At 39.9% G+C, this 17455-nt stretch overlaps 1 protein-coding gene across 4 annotated transcripts in view; it reads right to left on the minus strand.

The window, feature by feature from the left end:
• Positions 1-17455, minus strand: part of KANSL1 (KAT8 regulatory NSL complex subunit 1) — a 156251-nt gene that overhangs the window by 113884 nt on the left and 24912 nt on the right. For all 4 annotated transcript variants that reach the window (XM_044446969.1, XM_044446970.1, XM_044446967.1 and 1 more), the window contains one exon: positions 8974-10357. In XM_044446969.1, the coding sequence (XP_044302904.1) occupies positions 8974-10274 (1301 nt within the window). In that variant the 5' untranslated portion in view covers positions 10275-10357. The remainder of the gene's footprint in view (positions 1-8973; positions 10358-17455) is intronic.

A 17455-nucleotide genomic window follows, 5' to 3' on the forward strand; every position in this document is an offset into this window, starting at 1 on the left:
GCACCTGTTAAGAAAGACAGCCTGTATGTAAATAGCCTCCCCTCCTGATTGAGAGAGCCATACTTGGAAAGTGAAGGACAGGTCAGTGATGGTGGGTCTTATGATAACTGAGCTTGTCTCCCGCTCTACACGATCACAAACCATTTTTGCACATGCAGCCTATCAAAGATAGCTACACACAGGCCCGTACTTAAAAACCCAATCAGCTTGTGCTGAGCCTTGCTTGGCCAATTTGGACATCAAAGTACCATGTATGGTAAACGTATGCATAAAAGTGTATACTTTTCCAAATATATGGCACCATGACAACCACCTTCCCCTGTTGTCTCTCAACCAACCACCTTTGACAGATTCAAATGTCACAAAGCACCCTGAGACCATGTGAACCAGGACAGTGTTATGGTCTACACAAAACCAAGAAGACACAACAATTAAATAGCACAGTCAAGCTAAAATCAAGCATGTAATGCTCACTTATTTCAACAAGAGGGAGATCTGAATACTTGCTCAACTCTCCCTAAAATAAATTGCATTTGATACTAAATTTTGCCTGGGTTACATCTACAAAATCCTGCTGAGCAGATACATATTTAAAAACACTACTTCAGCATATTTGGTCAAAAGGAGAAACTGTCTCTGTCATGTTTAGTCATATTTCAATGCTTTATTGCCAAAACTATGCCATATTTCTATTCAACTTCTCAAGACCTTATAATTAAACTAGCTCTGGGCTCTCAGAGCCTTCATATTTAGTAACATTTTAGAATCCCATCTACAACTTTCAGAGATGACATTTTCTCCTTGGTAATACTGAAGCTACTAATGCTGTGTGTAACCAAAGCATGTCTATGATAAACCAAAACAACAACTATCAGCCCCACCCCTCCCTACTTTTTTTAAGGAAAGAGATCACTTTAATATAGCACTTCTTCTAATGCAATCCTGCACCATATACATAGGGAACAAAAATCAGCATGTACCCTCATGCAGTACATACCTGCTATGAGAAGTATGAGGGAAAGAGCTTTAAATGTGATGGAAGCAATCTGAACACATGCTGCCTTACCATAAAAATGCCTCAGAATGCAGCAAACATGTTCAAAGCACTTCTATCACACTTGAAAAGTATGCAGAGGTGCTGTTTGGTAATTTTAGTCTCTGGACTTAAATGAACCTAAGTAGAGGCAGATGGTAGCATGGACTACTTCACAATGTGGTAAAGCCAGCCCTGATGCATTTGAGAGCCCTCCTCCTAATTCTGCTGAAAGGGACTCTGGATGTCTCCTTCAAAGTCTTGCCCTTACAACATCACTGCATATATGCCATTCTTCACTTCCCTGCAAGGAAGAAATGGCACCATGTTCCCATCCTGAAAGTCAAACTCAGCACCACAACAGAGCTAGTACCCCCCATACCTATTTGTTAGAGAAGGAAACAGAAATGATGGATGGGACAGAAGGGTCGCCACTCAGTGGTAGAGCAGAAAATGTTTTATAGGGAAAGGAAAAGCTCTTCTACCATCTCTCTTAACACATTTTACTTGGGGTCACGTTTCCAGTATTTTTGTATTTCTCACACTAAAAATAAGCTTCCCTACCTAACTCTTTCAAGCACAGGAATATGAGGCATGACAGCTTTCACGAAACTCTAACCCTTCATAAAACTCAAGAGCTCAGACCAGTCTTACCCAACCTGGCACCCTCCAGATGAGCTAAACCACCACCAGTTTCAATTATCACGGCCATGTTTCGAAACACTGCTTTAGGGTGCACCATAACTGTCATAATGTAGCACTCACGGGGTTTGAATCCATACCCTTCAGTCATGAAGGCACCAGTTTCCATCAAGTTAGTGACCAATACTGAACGGCTCCTACTTTTCCTGATACATATAGACAGGAAGCACTAATAAATTGGTCCAGATCAGTTTACTTCCTGGTATGAATGCCAGAAAGCAAAGAATGCTCTCCTTTAATTTTATCCCTATTGCGCCGCTCCAAATTTCCCAGGACTACTCTATCCTGTGTAGCACAACTGCCTCACACTGGACAACAATATGTGACCACTCATTTCACTCTGTCTGAACGGACTAGAAATGAATCTCAGCTACTCACAGGTTTTTATCCAAGCTGCTGCCCACCTGCCATATGTTCTGGACCAGGGTTTCTACCAAGCCTGACCACCAGGCAAGCTGCCTGGGGCTGCTGAGAGTTCTAACTTGAAATATCTAGAAGACCCCAGAGGGGGGAAGGCTTCAGAGTCTAGACTCTTGTAAATAGATTACTACCCCAAAATCTAACTCTTTAGAAGATCAACATTTGTTAATTCAGTAAAAAGACCAGCAAATATCAGGAATACACTAATCAAACAAAACAAAGAGGTGCTAGTATGCCATCTTGTTACTGACCTGTTCACTTGAAAAGGGAGTTAACTCAACTAGTGCTATCAACTAATTTAATTCAGGCCTAGGAATCTGGAAGAAATCAGTCCTGGTTGCTTCGAAGGATAGCTTTTAGCAGGAAAAATTCAAAACAGTGACCATGTTATTCTTGCTCCATCTTTCACTGATTTTTGATACTATCCAACACTGGTTTCCTCCTGCATCTACTCCATGGATTGATGTTAAACTTCAATGGTTCCATTCCTCCTTGCAAAATATTCATAGTGATCCTGGGGGGATCATTTTTCAGCATTCTAACAACTAAAATGTGGGGTGCCTTGTCTTCATCACTATTTGACATCTTCATGAAGCCATCTAGGAGGAGCCCATAGATCAGTGGTAAAGAAGCTCTCCATGCTGACGGTCCCAGATTTAGTTCTCTGCATCTCAACCTTTAGGTAAGGCTGCAAAAATTCTTGCTAGAAACACTGGAGAACCACTGCCAACCAATGTCAATAACAGAAGGCTAGATGGAGCAATGGCATGACTCAGTATATGGCACTTCCAATGTTCCTGTGTTAGAGGCAATTATTGGAGCAGTTGGAAACATGATGTAATCAGCCAACTGATGCCTGTAACATCCAAATAGAGTGTAGCTGTAGAAGACTTTAAGTGCCTGGATACAGTAAAGAGCTGAATCAGAGCCAATAAACTAAAGCTGAATCCTCACAAGACAGAGACCTTGTAGGTGAGAAGTTCTTAGGTCTGAAAGACTGTCCAAAAATCTGTTCTGGACAGGATTCTACTCCCGCTAAACAAACAGGTTTGTACCTTAGGGGTACTCCTGAATTCATCTTTGTCCCTGAGGTGACTAGGTATCCAGAAGTGACTTTAACCAGCATTGGCTGGTATGCTACCTACAGCCAAATTAACTTTGGAAAGAATTAACCGTGCCATGATGTTTCAACATTGGGAACATCAACACTGGATTACTGTAACATATGCTATGTGGTACCTCCTGACACTAGTCTGAAAATTGCAATTAGTAAAATGCAGCAGCTCAGTTGCTGTGTGGACCACCTTATTACCAACATATTAATCCCTCCACTGAAATAGATGTACAGATGCCTATACAGTGGTACCTTGGCTCACAAAATTAATCCGTTCCACGACTCTGGTTGTGACCCAAGTCAAATTTCCCCATAAGATTCAATGTAAATAAGGTTAATCCGTTCTGGTCCCTCTGAAAGTGGTTGTAAGCCAGTTTTTGGTCGCAAGCCAAGTCAAATTTCCCCATAAAGTTCAATGCAAATAAGGTTAATCTGTTCTGTAACTATTTTTTTAATCAGAAAAATGTGAAACAAAGTGACAAAGAACAACAAAGTAACAAAGTAGTGTACAGTACAGTACAGTGAAGAACACTAACCTAGGTGGGGGGGAGACTATTGTTTTGAGGAAGAGTCCCCCTCCATAAGGACATTGGGGAGATCTCTTTCAGGGGTTTCCTCTCTTTGTCTCTCAGCTGCAGGGACAATTTTGGTGAAAAATCTGTCTATAGTCACTTGTTTTTTCCTGAGCTGCATAACCCTCCAGAAATGAGAGACCACGTTATTGTTCATCAGATTCAACACTCTGTCCATTTCATTTATGTTGGGGTGGTGCTTCTCAAAGAAACCCTGGCATGGGTGCACTCCTGCAAGAAAGAAGGGCACAATCTCAGCCATCTCCCCCCACCCCCAACCAGCATGATTGCAGCCCCCCCCCCAAGTGGGGAGATGGCCAGGATCGCAGTTGCGTTCATGCAGGGAAGACATGCGTGATCACAGGTGTGCTCCTGCAGGAAAGACGGGCACAACACAGCCATGATCACGCATGCGTTCCCTGCACGAACGTGACTGTGATCGTGGCCATTTCCCCACTCGGGGGGGGGGGGGAGATGGCTGCGATCTTGGTCACCACCCAAAGCAGAGTTTGTGACCCAAGTCAAAATTTTCATGAAATTTTTGTTTGTGACCCAAGGTGTTCATGAGCCAAGGTACCACTCTATATTGTCAGGCCACACTGCAAGTACTTGTAATAATACAAAAAACCCAAAACAACTTAGGACAAGTTATCTGGGAAAGCACCTAGTCTCCGGCCTACTCTCTAGTGATTGTGTGAGCAGTTTAATGTAGCTACCCATGCCTTCACCATGCCTTCAATACTTCACCATGAAAAGACAGTTGTAAGTTTTAGCCAAATGCTAAAAACTGCTTTTTCCTCAGTGTTTTTAATATTTAATTATTTTGACACTTGTATTATTTTATTTATTTAATTGCAGTTATTTAACAGTAACAACAACAGTTATTTTGTTGTGGTTGGTTTGGTTTTTATGACTGAGCCAATCACCAGTTAGGGGGTATACAAATCTCATAAAGCATTTCTCTTCATCAAAGTCTCTCCAGCTTAATATTCATCGATCAAATATCCTCCAGCTATGTATGTTAAATGGACAAGTATTTTATTGTGTTCTGTTATAACTTTTGTATTATATATTATTTTATTTAAAACATTTTTATCCTAACCTTTGCACAAGCCTCAGGATGACTTATAAAAAGTTACATAATAATATAAAATACAATTAAAATATTTGATAACAACAGTTCAAAACTAAAAGAAAAAGAAGTGGAAATTATATTATTTTCCTCCCTTAAACATGGTCAACTTCAAAACACAAAAATATGACATTAGCTAATATTTGTGAAGCATATTAATATTAATGTCAAATTAATACTTTGATCATTTATTTTATTAAATCGTTAAGAAAGAAAAGAACTTTCATTCAGCTAATTCCTTGACATTTTATCTCAAGCATAGCCATTGCTCTCTTTTTAAAAACAGGCCTGAGCTAAAGATTCACTTGATTAATCTACTGATTAAAATTTGCAACACTACTTAAAAACTTGACAATACAGAATTGATTAACAATACACACACATAAAATGCATCATTTCCAAACGTAAGATCGTATTAGGGAAGCTGATGATGCTACAGAGACTATGAAATCCTAGGAAAGTAAGCAGAGAGGAAAAAGAGAACTAAAGCCAATGGGATAAGGCATGGAGAAATAAGTAAGTAAACTGCACTGGTTTCCAGTGTGTATCCAAGCCCAATTTAAAGTGCTGCTTTTGCCATTTAAGGCCTTAAACAGTTTGGGAACTATATTATCTGATCACTCATCACCCACATCAGCCTTTCCACATTTTAAGGTTAGCCACAGAGGCTCTTCCTGCTTGCCCAATGGCTGCTAAAAAGATACCAGTCATTGGCATTCTTGGAAAAGCATATGCTTACATCACTTTTACTTACTATGTAAAGCTACAATGCTATCTAGTTGTGATAAAAGTGACCTGCTTTGATTAAGACTCAATTGGAAAAGTTGTCAAATGAGCGCATAAGTGCAGTAATACAGTTTCCCCAGAGCTGGTGCTGTTCATGCTTATTGAACGCTTAACTCCTAACATTCACCACCAAGGAGTTGTAGTCCAACACATCTAGAAGGCACTAGAAGTTGGGGAAAGACCGCCATTTTCAGAAGAAACTGCAAATGTATGTGAACTTGAGGCACAAAAAGCCTCTCCAGGCTAACATTCCAAAATATTTTATAATTCATTTGACAGTCTTATTATTTAATACTCAGTTTGTTTCCATTATGTGTTAACAGTAGCAAACATGCATCACCAAGGCAGAGATATAAACTGTGGCTATGAAGGCAGTTAAACACTTGCCTCCATGTAAATCCCTTCCCTCAAAGAGATAGCTTAGCCTATCACATTTTACCAAGTGAAAACATTAAGTTGTGTACATATGACTTAACAGTTAGCCTGTAACTTACTCAAATGTAACTGATTAAATGACAGACCAAATGCAACTGATTAAATGACAGACCAAACACTACAGACCAAATTTAAGCTCATATACAAAACGGTCTGCCAGTTGCTTCTGGAAGCTGGGGGCGGGGGGGGGGGGGGAGCCGCAGGGAAAGATTAAACCAGAAAAGCCCTGCAGCCAGATCCTTACAACTAGAAAGGTAGCGGCCATTTTCCCCTCGATGTGCTTTTACGTCAGACATATTTTTATTATGTTTATTTTAATTTTAATAAACATCACAGTGTGATGGCAGTGTATATGACTTTCAGAAATCAAACGATGAACTTGAGAAACAATACACACCACGACCTAGCTCATACCTAATAGCAATTTCTGGGTAACAAGTAAGTGTGTTGTTTCCTGCTTAATCACCATTCATGTAGGGAGAGTTCCTGGGCTGCCTGCTGTGACATTTGAAGCCAGCATTCTGGTTTACTGTTGAGTTTAAACCCTGAGTTGCTTAATCCTCAAAAAGATCTTAGGTTGTTAGTTGTGACATCCAAACTCAACATTCTGGATAATTGAATCAACTCCAGGTTTTAATCCAATAAACCATGGATTAAAACTCTGGGTTAACTTTCAAGAACCCAGAATACCAGGATCAAACATCACAACTATCAACCCAACAACCCCATTTAGCAAACCAGAATTGGGCAAATGTCAGGAGGCAGCTCACTTGTGCTTGACCTCCACAACCTATGGTTAAAAACAGTCCATGAGTTCTTACGTGCAAACCAGGCCTATGAATGATTTCCATACAGTTAATACAATATTCTTCTCATATAAAAGCATACTGTGAGCAGCAGAAAAGGATCAAGTTGCTGCTAAAACCAATCAGTCATTTGCAGATGGTATGGAGAACAGCACTGATACCTGATGCAGAGGAGTCCACTAAGTACTATAGTTCAGTCTTATGTGATAACTGTGACTTATGGAGTTATAGGAGATTATTTACAGGGAGGGGCTCTATGTAGCTCAGTGGTAGACAACATGCTAGTCATGCATACAGTCTTGCACTTTTGAGGCAGAGCTGGGAAAGCCCCTTATCTACAACTTTAGAAAGCCATAGCCAGGCAGTGTAGATCAGGCTTTCCCAATACAGCACCATCCAGTTATTAGAGATTACAACTCCCACCAGTCAACACCATAAAATATATTAAGACCTAAGTCTGCACCGATGAAGAGTTATGCTAAGCAATGATTTGGAACAGTAGGTTTTTAAAATAAGGATCTCTGTGCCATTTGCAGAGATCTTCAGTCCAGCTACCTGGAAAAAATACAGATTCATCAAAAGAACTGCACAGGTAGAAGTCTGCACAGATAGATAGAAGGACATCATACACTATTAGAGGTAACTGTTCTCTTCAACACAACCAGTTGCTACCAGCTCACAAACATTGCTTTCATCTCCTTGAGCCATTTTTCCTAAACATTTCTTTCTCTTCCTTCTCCAATTCCATAATCACACTTTGTTCCTTTAACACCATCTCTTCCCCTCCCATTTCACTTCAACACAGTGAATATTGATCTTACTCCTGCTATTTATTAAAAAAGAGGACATTAATATCCATGAGGACATTACTGGACAAAGGTATGCTCACATGTCAGAGCTATTCAGGCCTTTGATACCAGAGAAAGGATTCCACTTTCAGCAGAGCTAGAATGCTTTACACTGGGGTAGGTGACCTCATGCCTTCCAGATGCTTTGCACTCACATTCCTGTAAATTCTGACCACTGGCCAAGCTGGCTGGGGCTTGTGAAAATTGGTGCCCTCCATATATTTTGGACCATAAGTTGTCTATCGCTGTTTTACACATGTAACAGCTTGCATTCAACAATTTAAACAAGAACATCACTCCAACAAACTCCGTCTTAACACTCTCAGTTTTTTGCAGTATTCCTAAATGTAACAGTAGAAGAATAAATGGCACAGGTCCCAAACACTGCAAGTTACAAACTGACTTAGTCATACTTAAAATACACCCAATGAAATCACATGGGACAAGTCAGTCAAGACCAATTTAAGTCCCAACAACTTCTACTATGAGGTTGACTAAATCTGAATCAAACCCAGTATACGCATTTTTACAATGTGCATTGTTATGCACATTTCAGCCTCTTTTTTGCCTTTTTGCTAAGTGCCCAAAGCCATATTCAGTAATTTAAAAGAAAAAAACCTACCTTAGAGAGTCTAGGACCTTCCAGATATGTTGGGCTGTAACCCATCATATCCTGGAGGATGGCCTCTGCCATGCCGCCTGGGTATGACAAGAGATGCAGTCCAACACGTCTGGAGTGCAACAGGTTGGCAATGGTTACACAATAAACTATTCTGACTCCCTCTGTGAGCAGAACAGAATTTCAAAGTCAGAAAGCACAGATAGGGGAGTAGGTGAGTGGAAGCTAAAGAGAGAGGTAATACTCCCTTTGCGTAAAAAGCAAAGTAAGTATGGGTGAGGGTGACTGTGTCTTCTCAGCTATCTTAATACCTATTAACTGAGTTAGAGGTGAAGAAGTAACATTATTCTCTTCAAGCAAACATTTAGCTTATATTTAGACGCTATCCCTCTTCCTCATGATAGCTAATCTTCCTCTCACAAGAAACCTGCTTTCTAAACCTAAAATAAAATTTTTGTTACTGCCTTTCCCCACACCAGGCAATTGCTTCTAGAGGTGTTACTCACAGCGGTACATGGTGCTGTTCAGTGTCTGCTTTGGTCAGTTCCTCCTCCTCGATATCAGACTCCCCACCTGAACTGCTATCCGTAACATCTGAGTCAAATGCTTGCTCACAAGATCTCAGGTTAGCCATTCCACTGGCGGTAAACCGCTCCAGTTCTTCCGAGATGGAGTCTCTTCTTAAGAAGCTGCTCAGTCCTTCTGAAGAACTTGTCTCATTGGCAGCTTTTCTCAAAGCTGCTTCTGCCTTGCGCGTCAGCATCAGCTGACTTCGATGTCGCAAGGAATCCAATGCTGGCAACTTGCTTAGTGTTTTCTCCAAAAAGCCACCAAGCTGCTGCTGGATGTGGCGCTCTACTTGCTTGGCTTGCACCACTTGCAGGCGCTTTTGCAGTCTGCGAGCACGATTCTCAATGTCAGCCTGCCGCCGCAACAGCACCCTTGTCCTTATATCTGACTCTAGAGTGCTAAAAGAATTCTGTAGCAAAGAGATCTTCTGTTCTTCTGGTTTGCTGCTCCCATCAGAACAAGAAGGCACAGCAGAGAATGACAACAACTTGTTCTCTCCACCTGCTTCAAGCCCATGCTGTTGCTCCTGGGAACTGTGGGTAGGCTTAGTTGCAGTGCCATTATTGCTACGTGGAACTGCATGCTCTGCATCAAGGCTTCTGTGTGGAAGAGTGCAATTGGTCAATCCTGATTTCATATCTCCCAAATCAGAACCCCCAGGGATATGAGAATCAATATCCTGGAGGGTGGCAGAAGGAGGAGCACGTTTCCCACCATTAAGAGAAGTTGCATTTTCATGGTCAGAGCTGTTACTCTTAGCCAATTTTTTAGCCAAGCCATTGACAGGTGCTTGTGGCAGAGGGGTCTGGCTACTAGTACTCATGGTTTTTAGGTTTTCCAAGGAAAACTCCAACACTGGCTGCCTTCCCAAAAGGTCACTATTTTTCAAGAAGGGGTGAGATAACAGAGAGTGAGATTTAAGGACTGTCTGCTTGTTGAAGACCCCTTGTAGTTTCAAAGACTCTTTTGGAGGAACAGAAGTCACATCCGAACAGAGGTAAGATGCCACCAGGGGCTGCAGCTTTCCCAACTCTTCCTTTGTAGGGTTATTTCGGAAATCTAGGCTGGAATCCTCAGCTTTCCTTTTGGTGCCGTTGGTGGTGACAAGAATGTTGTTGGCGTTGCCGTTGTTTTCGGCACTGCCAGGAGACAGGGCGGAGGATGGGGGAGCCAGTTTGAACCGGATGTGGTGAGCTTCAGCTGCTGCGTCAGTGAGAGCGGGCGCCATAGTAGCCATTCAGCACAGAGAGATGGGAAGTCCAGCCTCTCCCGTTGCAGAGGCCAGCTCTGCTGTCTTCTACTGCCTCGCCAGAGGGCAGCCTAAAAATAAAGCAGAGAAAGTTTTAGAAGTACAGAATCAGTGAAGCTAAAAAGCAGGGGTACACATTCTTTTTGGCCTCAAAGGTTAGTGGGGAACCCAGGAGCCACACTCATGCATTTGTTAATACATATGCACACAGCATGCCTCTCCACCCTGTCTGCTGAAGTGTGGAGTACCTCAGGGGGCTGGGGGGGGCAAAAGCCTCTCTCAACCCGCAGCAATCACCACCACAATTGTAACTTCTCCATCAGAGGAAACCAGGAAAATGGCTAGCCACTTGGGCTGAGGAGGATTGCATGATTGCAGCCCATGGCTCCAGATTGCATACGGCCGCTAAAAGGCATCATGCCACCTACTACACACAATTCATTTTCTATTGGTTAGAAGTTCACCTCACATTCCTGTGCAATGACATGTTATTTCCAATCCAACAAATCAACTGAAGTCTCAGTAGAAGGCTACACAAGATATCCCAAGCGAAAGTGAGAAACTTCCTTCAAAATCAGAACTAACAGGTTGAAAGAAGAACAGGATTTTAAGCAGAAAGGGCAATACAGTGAAGAGAGGAACAAACCATATGACACTGGTGTCAAAGCAGTAAAAATAGGTGGCCAAAGGATTAGGAGAAGATACAAGGAAATATAGCGTCAGGAAAGGAGAGAGCAGTGCCATGAATAGCAAAGCATTCCACACCATGCAGGTAGTCTTATAATGAAGGCAAGATTCTGATTTGGTAGTACTATTGCTAGAAGGTGGTCAGGTCAAAGAGCAAGACTAAACTGAAACACAAAACTAGTTCAGAAAGGGCTTTTTCTCTCCAGTAAAACAAAACTGAACCTAAACCCAAAGTCTCTTCATCGCCTTGACCCTGAATAAAATCCCTTACACAAAGAAAGCTTTGAAAAAGAAGTCCTTCAATTTTCACAACTCATCATGAGAAACGGCCTTATTCTTCTGCCATTGGCAAGGACTATATTTCCTTGAATTCCATAGAAAAGAGAGGGGGGAATATTATGTAATTAGTAGTTCTATCTCCCACAGCTAGTTTGATCCTAAATGCAAGTTAAAACTTTCCTCCTATATGGAGAAAGGAAAAAAAAATAATGAAATATGCTGGTTGTTACAGAATTTTGAAGACGTATGTTCCAGAAATGTGAACTTAGCATTACCAATGCTTGTGCTCAATTGGAGTATCTTGCTAGTTCAGATTTTGAGAAGCTCTTCAAAATCTGGGAATGCTATGGCCATTTAGTAAGGTCAGACGTACAAATGATTTAGTCCTTACCTGGATTATTTTATCAATGAGCTTTGTCTCAATAAAAGTATAGCAAAACAAAGGGTTTTTTTATAGGTGCCATATGTTCTAGTATTGATCAAAGGAAAAGCTATCAATCTGCTCTTCCCAATTGTCCATATCCATAGAAAATTTTATTGTATTCCCTTTAATGTTTTTCCTATATTGAAAAAGCCCTACAGTCTTTAAGCTTTCTTCACAGAAAAGTACTCCAAGGCCTTGACCATTTTAATGGCCTTGTGTTTGCTTTTTCAGTTCCTACTTTAGATGGGATGACAGATCTGTATGCAGTATTCTAAAGATAGCTGTGCCACCCATTTAAATAATGGTATTATACATGTTCTTCTTCTCTGCTAGGAGAGACCAAGCAAGAAAAAATGCATTCTCCATTACTGCTCCGATGAGACAATGCAAGCTCCCAGCACACATCTCTTATGCATCAAACAATGCAACTGACCAACTTGAGTCCATTTCCCCCTCAAGTTAAGTATTTTCTTTTACAAGAATTAATTTGATTAAAATAACTTAAAATTATGGCTGTACCATTTTACTTATATTCCCTGTGCACATTCTAGAAAAATAATTGAGGTTATCAAAGAATCATTTCTAGATTTTATCAAGAATGGAACAATGTATAGCATACAAGCTTAACATGGAATACCAGCAATACCATATCTATTATTAAGTTGCTTCAAATTAGGTACAAATATTACAGTGGAGGACCTCTTTTATATCAATTTGGACTAAAACTGAACAACAGAAGGCTATCTGCTTTCTTCAGAAACTATTATTAAAATTAGAATCTTAAAAACCAAGCATTTCTCCCCAAGAACATTACCACTGCCTTGGTTTTTATAGCAGTCATAATTTTCATTCAAACAATTTTCACCCTGGATTAAAAAAGATATTACATGTTAGCAAATTTTAGTTATGGTATAGTTGTATCTATTGTTGCATGAACTAAAGGCATTACTTTAGTTGCTCTCTGTATAATCTGTTCATAATTGTTTGTGATCTATTTTACACAAAACACTAAGCCATGGCATGCTTTATTGAAATCTAGTTTGTTGTTGTTTCTTGATGTATTTCTACAAACGACCCATAATTTGTTACCACCCACAAAACTCAAGTCAAAATTATGGCCTATTTGCTTAAGAGATCTGATTTATTTAGACCATGGCTTATTGTGATGCCTAAATCCAGAAATATGGCTCATATCTGATTTGTTTGTGGTGGTGTATGCCCTGAAACAGAAGCACCTGGGCAAGAACAAAATTAAAATAAACCCACTCTGAAGGCTGGTAGAAGCAGACAGGATAAAAAGAAATATGACAGAAGGAAGCAATCATTTGGTTTCTGTAAGACAATTAATGGCTCAAGCAAAAAACAAAACAAAACAAAACCCATGGTTAACATAAACCACAGATCAGCATTATGTACAAATGCTGCTTTTGCTCCTGAGCGACAGTAATGATGAGCATATAAAGTGCTTGTGTAAGAAATTAAATTCCCAATTCATTAGGAACTGTCCGGTAAGTGATAGCAGTGTTATAAAAATCTAGCAAAACAAAGGGACTAGGTTAAAACATATTTTGGATGTACCAATAATAGATATATAAGCTTAGGATTCAACATAGGAGCAAGATCCTATTGTTTTACAACTAGCCAATATACACATACTGAGAAACTGAGCCAGTGAACTGGAATACACCAAAGTACAAAACAACACATTTATAATAATTACTTCTGAAGGTGCTGCTTTCTGTCTTTACAAGTATCTATACATCCTCTACATGTATACTTGGGAGTAATTCTCACTGGGTTTCATGGAACTTATCTCAAATAGGTGTGTACAGAATTGCATTATACACTTACTTAGAAGACCTACCCAGCTGACTGGAACTAACTCTCAGGGAAGTATTCACAGAATTTCAACCTAAGTGAATTAAAATAAAAGTAAGCTGGGGGGGGGGGATTATATTTGCAATTAGTTTTGTTCTGTTAAGGAAGGAGAGGATTTTGATGTATTACCTGTTTATCATTCAAGAATAAAGCAAATTATATAAATTAGACTTACATTTGCAGCAATAAATGTTGACTAAATTATTCTGCTCAAAACATGTCTCAACCAGCTAAACCAATTTGTAACATGAATTTTAAAAAAGATCAAGGGATACAAAGATTTCCCTGCCTTTAAATGGTTCAAGCTCCTTTCTCAGAGAGTCAGAACAGCATAGGGGGTATGTGTGTGTGCATGCAGAGATTTCCATATCCCAGAACAAACAAAACAACAACAAAAAACAAAAACCACTTCAGCAGATCATATTTTAAAGAAGATGTTGACAATAAAGTTGCACACCAAGTATACCTCAGAACTCAAGAGTACTTAGCACTATTTGAATTTATTCATGTGAATGCAACTTGAGTCAGTTCTTCTGTGTGGCCCAATCCTAGATTATTGTTTCAATGTTGCATGATGTAATGAAGGGCAGAGGTTAAGAAATCCTTTGTCACAAAGATTAAAACTTCTTTTCAGCAGCTTTACCTGAAACAGTTCCAGGCATGGATCAAGAAGTCTACCCTCCCTTAAATACATCTTAGAATTAAACTTTGAGTAGATCTGAAAAATAATAAATGCATTGTTTCTAAATGCCATGCAGTGTACAAGATCTAAAAAATCCTTGGCTCTCATATCTAAGACCTGACATTTATATTCCTCCCTACACAGGATTGACAACTAAGAATCTGATGGTCATGACTAACCACCTAAACCAATTTCAGAGGAATCTGAAAACACATGCCCAAATGCATCCTCAAAGTAACATCTTTAAAAAGTTGTAGAGCTTTCTGCAACAGTTACTCTCTTCTGCCTTTTCACCTGAGAAGTTATCTTTAAAAAACAACAACAGGCATTTCCAGAATGTTTCAATAAAACTTTGGTCACCTACAAAAAGTAAGTCACTTCTTCACAACTTTGGTATGATGTGCCCTGGTCCATTTTTTTCCCTCTCCAAATAGAGTTTTCAAATGACCTTCTCCAAATGCTATTCTGTTTTTTTGTCTTAAGATAATACAATGTCACTACCACTGCTTTACTTCCCATTATCTGCAATGTAATTAATCTATCTCCCCACTCCCAATGCAGGAGTTTCTTTCTTCCTGACAAAGCCACTTCACCGTACAAATCAAATGATTTCAGCTCTTTCCCTACTTTTCTCCCCTGCACCATTTTCATAATCTTGTCTGATTAATTAGTAGGGAGATCTCAAACCTACAATTTTGCGCCACTCCAGTTGTACATTTTAGGAATTTTACTCATACCATAAAAAGTTGATCACAAGAATAATTTAAACTAAGCTACACACGAACACACACACACACACACACACACACACACACACAGAGAGAGAGAGAGAGAGAGAGAGAGAGAGAGAGAGAGAGCGAGCACGCGCACGAGCGAGCACGTGACCAAGCAAAGGTCTCCAACATGGTGCCCATGGGTACCCAAACTTCCATTTCTGTTTTAATTTTACTCTGAGGGAGGCAGTTGTGATTTTTAACATACATAAGTAGGTTTATATGAAATGCATACAAGTTTCCAGCAATTATGCATAGGCTTTAACAAAAGAAGATCAAATTTCTACTTGAAGATGGTGTCTGTTTGCCATCTATTCAAATGCTACAAGGTCTTCAATCCACTGGAGGTGAGTTTTAGTTAGCAAAAGGGTGCAAAGAATCCATTTATGCTGACCATTTGTTAATTTCCAATGAAGCAGCTTTAAATACATGTGCACATCAGTGAATAGAAAGATTTTTCCAGTATAAAATCTATCTATATACTTCTCGTGAAGAAGGTACTATCGGACATTGCCAAAATGAATACCTAAAAGAAGCTTTAGCTGTACTGCACCACCATCAATTAGCCTAACAGGTCAATCCCTTATTAAAGAGGCACTGTGGTGTCCAAGCTGATACAAAACAGAAGTTTTGCTGAGTAAGACACAGTCTATGATCCATACATGTGACAGGTTGACACCAAAGTGGAAATCTGCTGATTGGGTGTTTTGTGGTGATGCCAACAGCAACATCTCAAATTCCTAAATATGCTGACAGGTCTAAAAAGTTTGGACAGCTCTGCTCAGTACTGATGCCTTAGTTTATAAGACAGCCAGGCCTTTTCCATACTAAGCAGGCAACAAATAAGCATTAGAACCAAAGAAAAACTGGTTTCACTGTGACAAGCTGAGCAGAAATAATGGATTAGTATGAAAATTTCATCTCAAGAATCTGGCATTTTCAGCACAAAGTTAAGGAATGCTAACATTCACTTGAGGTTTCTTTCTTCTGCTATACAAAAGGAACTGATCAATGACTAACATGAAGACCATTTCCAACATTGTGTTTTTACATGGAATATAAACACTGTGACTGGGTTCTCACAACATGACAACCCACACTCATGAGAATTCAATGTTAATCGGTGGGTTGTTGTGCTATGTGAATCCAACCACGCTAACAAACCATAGTTTGTTGGCACAGCTGAATTCATACAACACAAAAATCAAAGGTTTTTCAAATTTCCATGGATCATCATTAAGTCACACACAAACTGGACATGACTTTTCTTGCTATGTGAACCCATCCAACATAAAGAACTAGCACAAACTTTTATTCTTATCTGTATGCAATTCCCACCATGTTTATTTAGAGTAAAATGTACAGTTGGACAGCTCTTGCATTTTTCCATTTTTATAATACCATCATGTCCTTTGAGGACTATTTTATTTTTGATATGGGGGGAAAGAAAGGAGTAAGAATTTGCAGGGAAGCCCACACTTCCCCAACCTGCTATCTCCAGACTTGTTTACTCTACAACTTCTTGACCAAAAATTATGGTAGTAGTAGTACAGCAGATAGGGAAAACTATGGTAGCAGAATAAGTTTTCTGCCTAACATATTTAAATATTAAAGGCAAAAATTATTACAATTTCCTCCTGCTCACATTTCACTCTTTGAATTCAGTCTCTTCCCTTCTCTTCCATGTTAGTACCTCACCTCTTCAGTCTTGCAATGAACTGCCTTACCAAGTTCTCTTCCTGGATGACTCATCAAAAGCTCAGACTCTTACTTGACTTGTCACTTTCCAGTATTTGCAAAATACTGTGAAGATCTGCCAGTGCCAGACTTTTCACTCTGTAGCCCTTGAATTGTTCTTTTTACTTTCCCCAGAATTCAATGGACAACATTATGGCTAGCATGATACCACAGGGATGTGCAACATCTGACCATGGGAAACTTCCCGCATAAACTACCATGGGTGCCCTATCTGCCAGAAGCCCCCGTCCATAACCACCACTCCTGCAGTGCTGCCACTACTGGGCTGGGAAAGGGGTGATGGGACTTGTTCTCCTAGCAAATCCTACTTCCCAACCGTGTTAAACTTTTGCAAGGAGCATATTTATGTGAGGCATCTCCCCATTTCCCAGCTAACTGGCAAGAAGGAGGCATAACTGCACTATACAATGATAAGCAGTTTAAACCTCCCCATCTACTACAAGCCAATTGAAGTAACTGTTATTTGAGTCTAGAGAAAGCCTTTTCAGGAGACTGCATGGAACAGCCTGCTTTGGGGAGATGGGTCTGCACCCCTCACACAACACAATATAATATGCAACGAATGGGTCATAATTTGCATATACAACTTATACATCACCCAAGCAAACAATAATGCCTGCTTTTAACAAAATTTAGTCTATTTTTTGTCAGTGAAGGCAATTACAATAGTAGTTCCAGCAACAAACCT

This window comes from Varanus komodoensis, unplaced genomic scaffold, assembly GCF_004798865.1.
Source record: "Varanus komodoensis strain SLA01 unplaced genomic scaffold, ASM479886v1 scaffold50, whole genome shotgun sequence".
NCBI classification, from domain to species: Eukaryota; Metazoa; Chordata; class Lepidosauria; order Squamata; family Varanidae; genus Varanus; species Varanus komodoensis.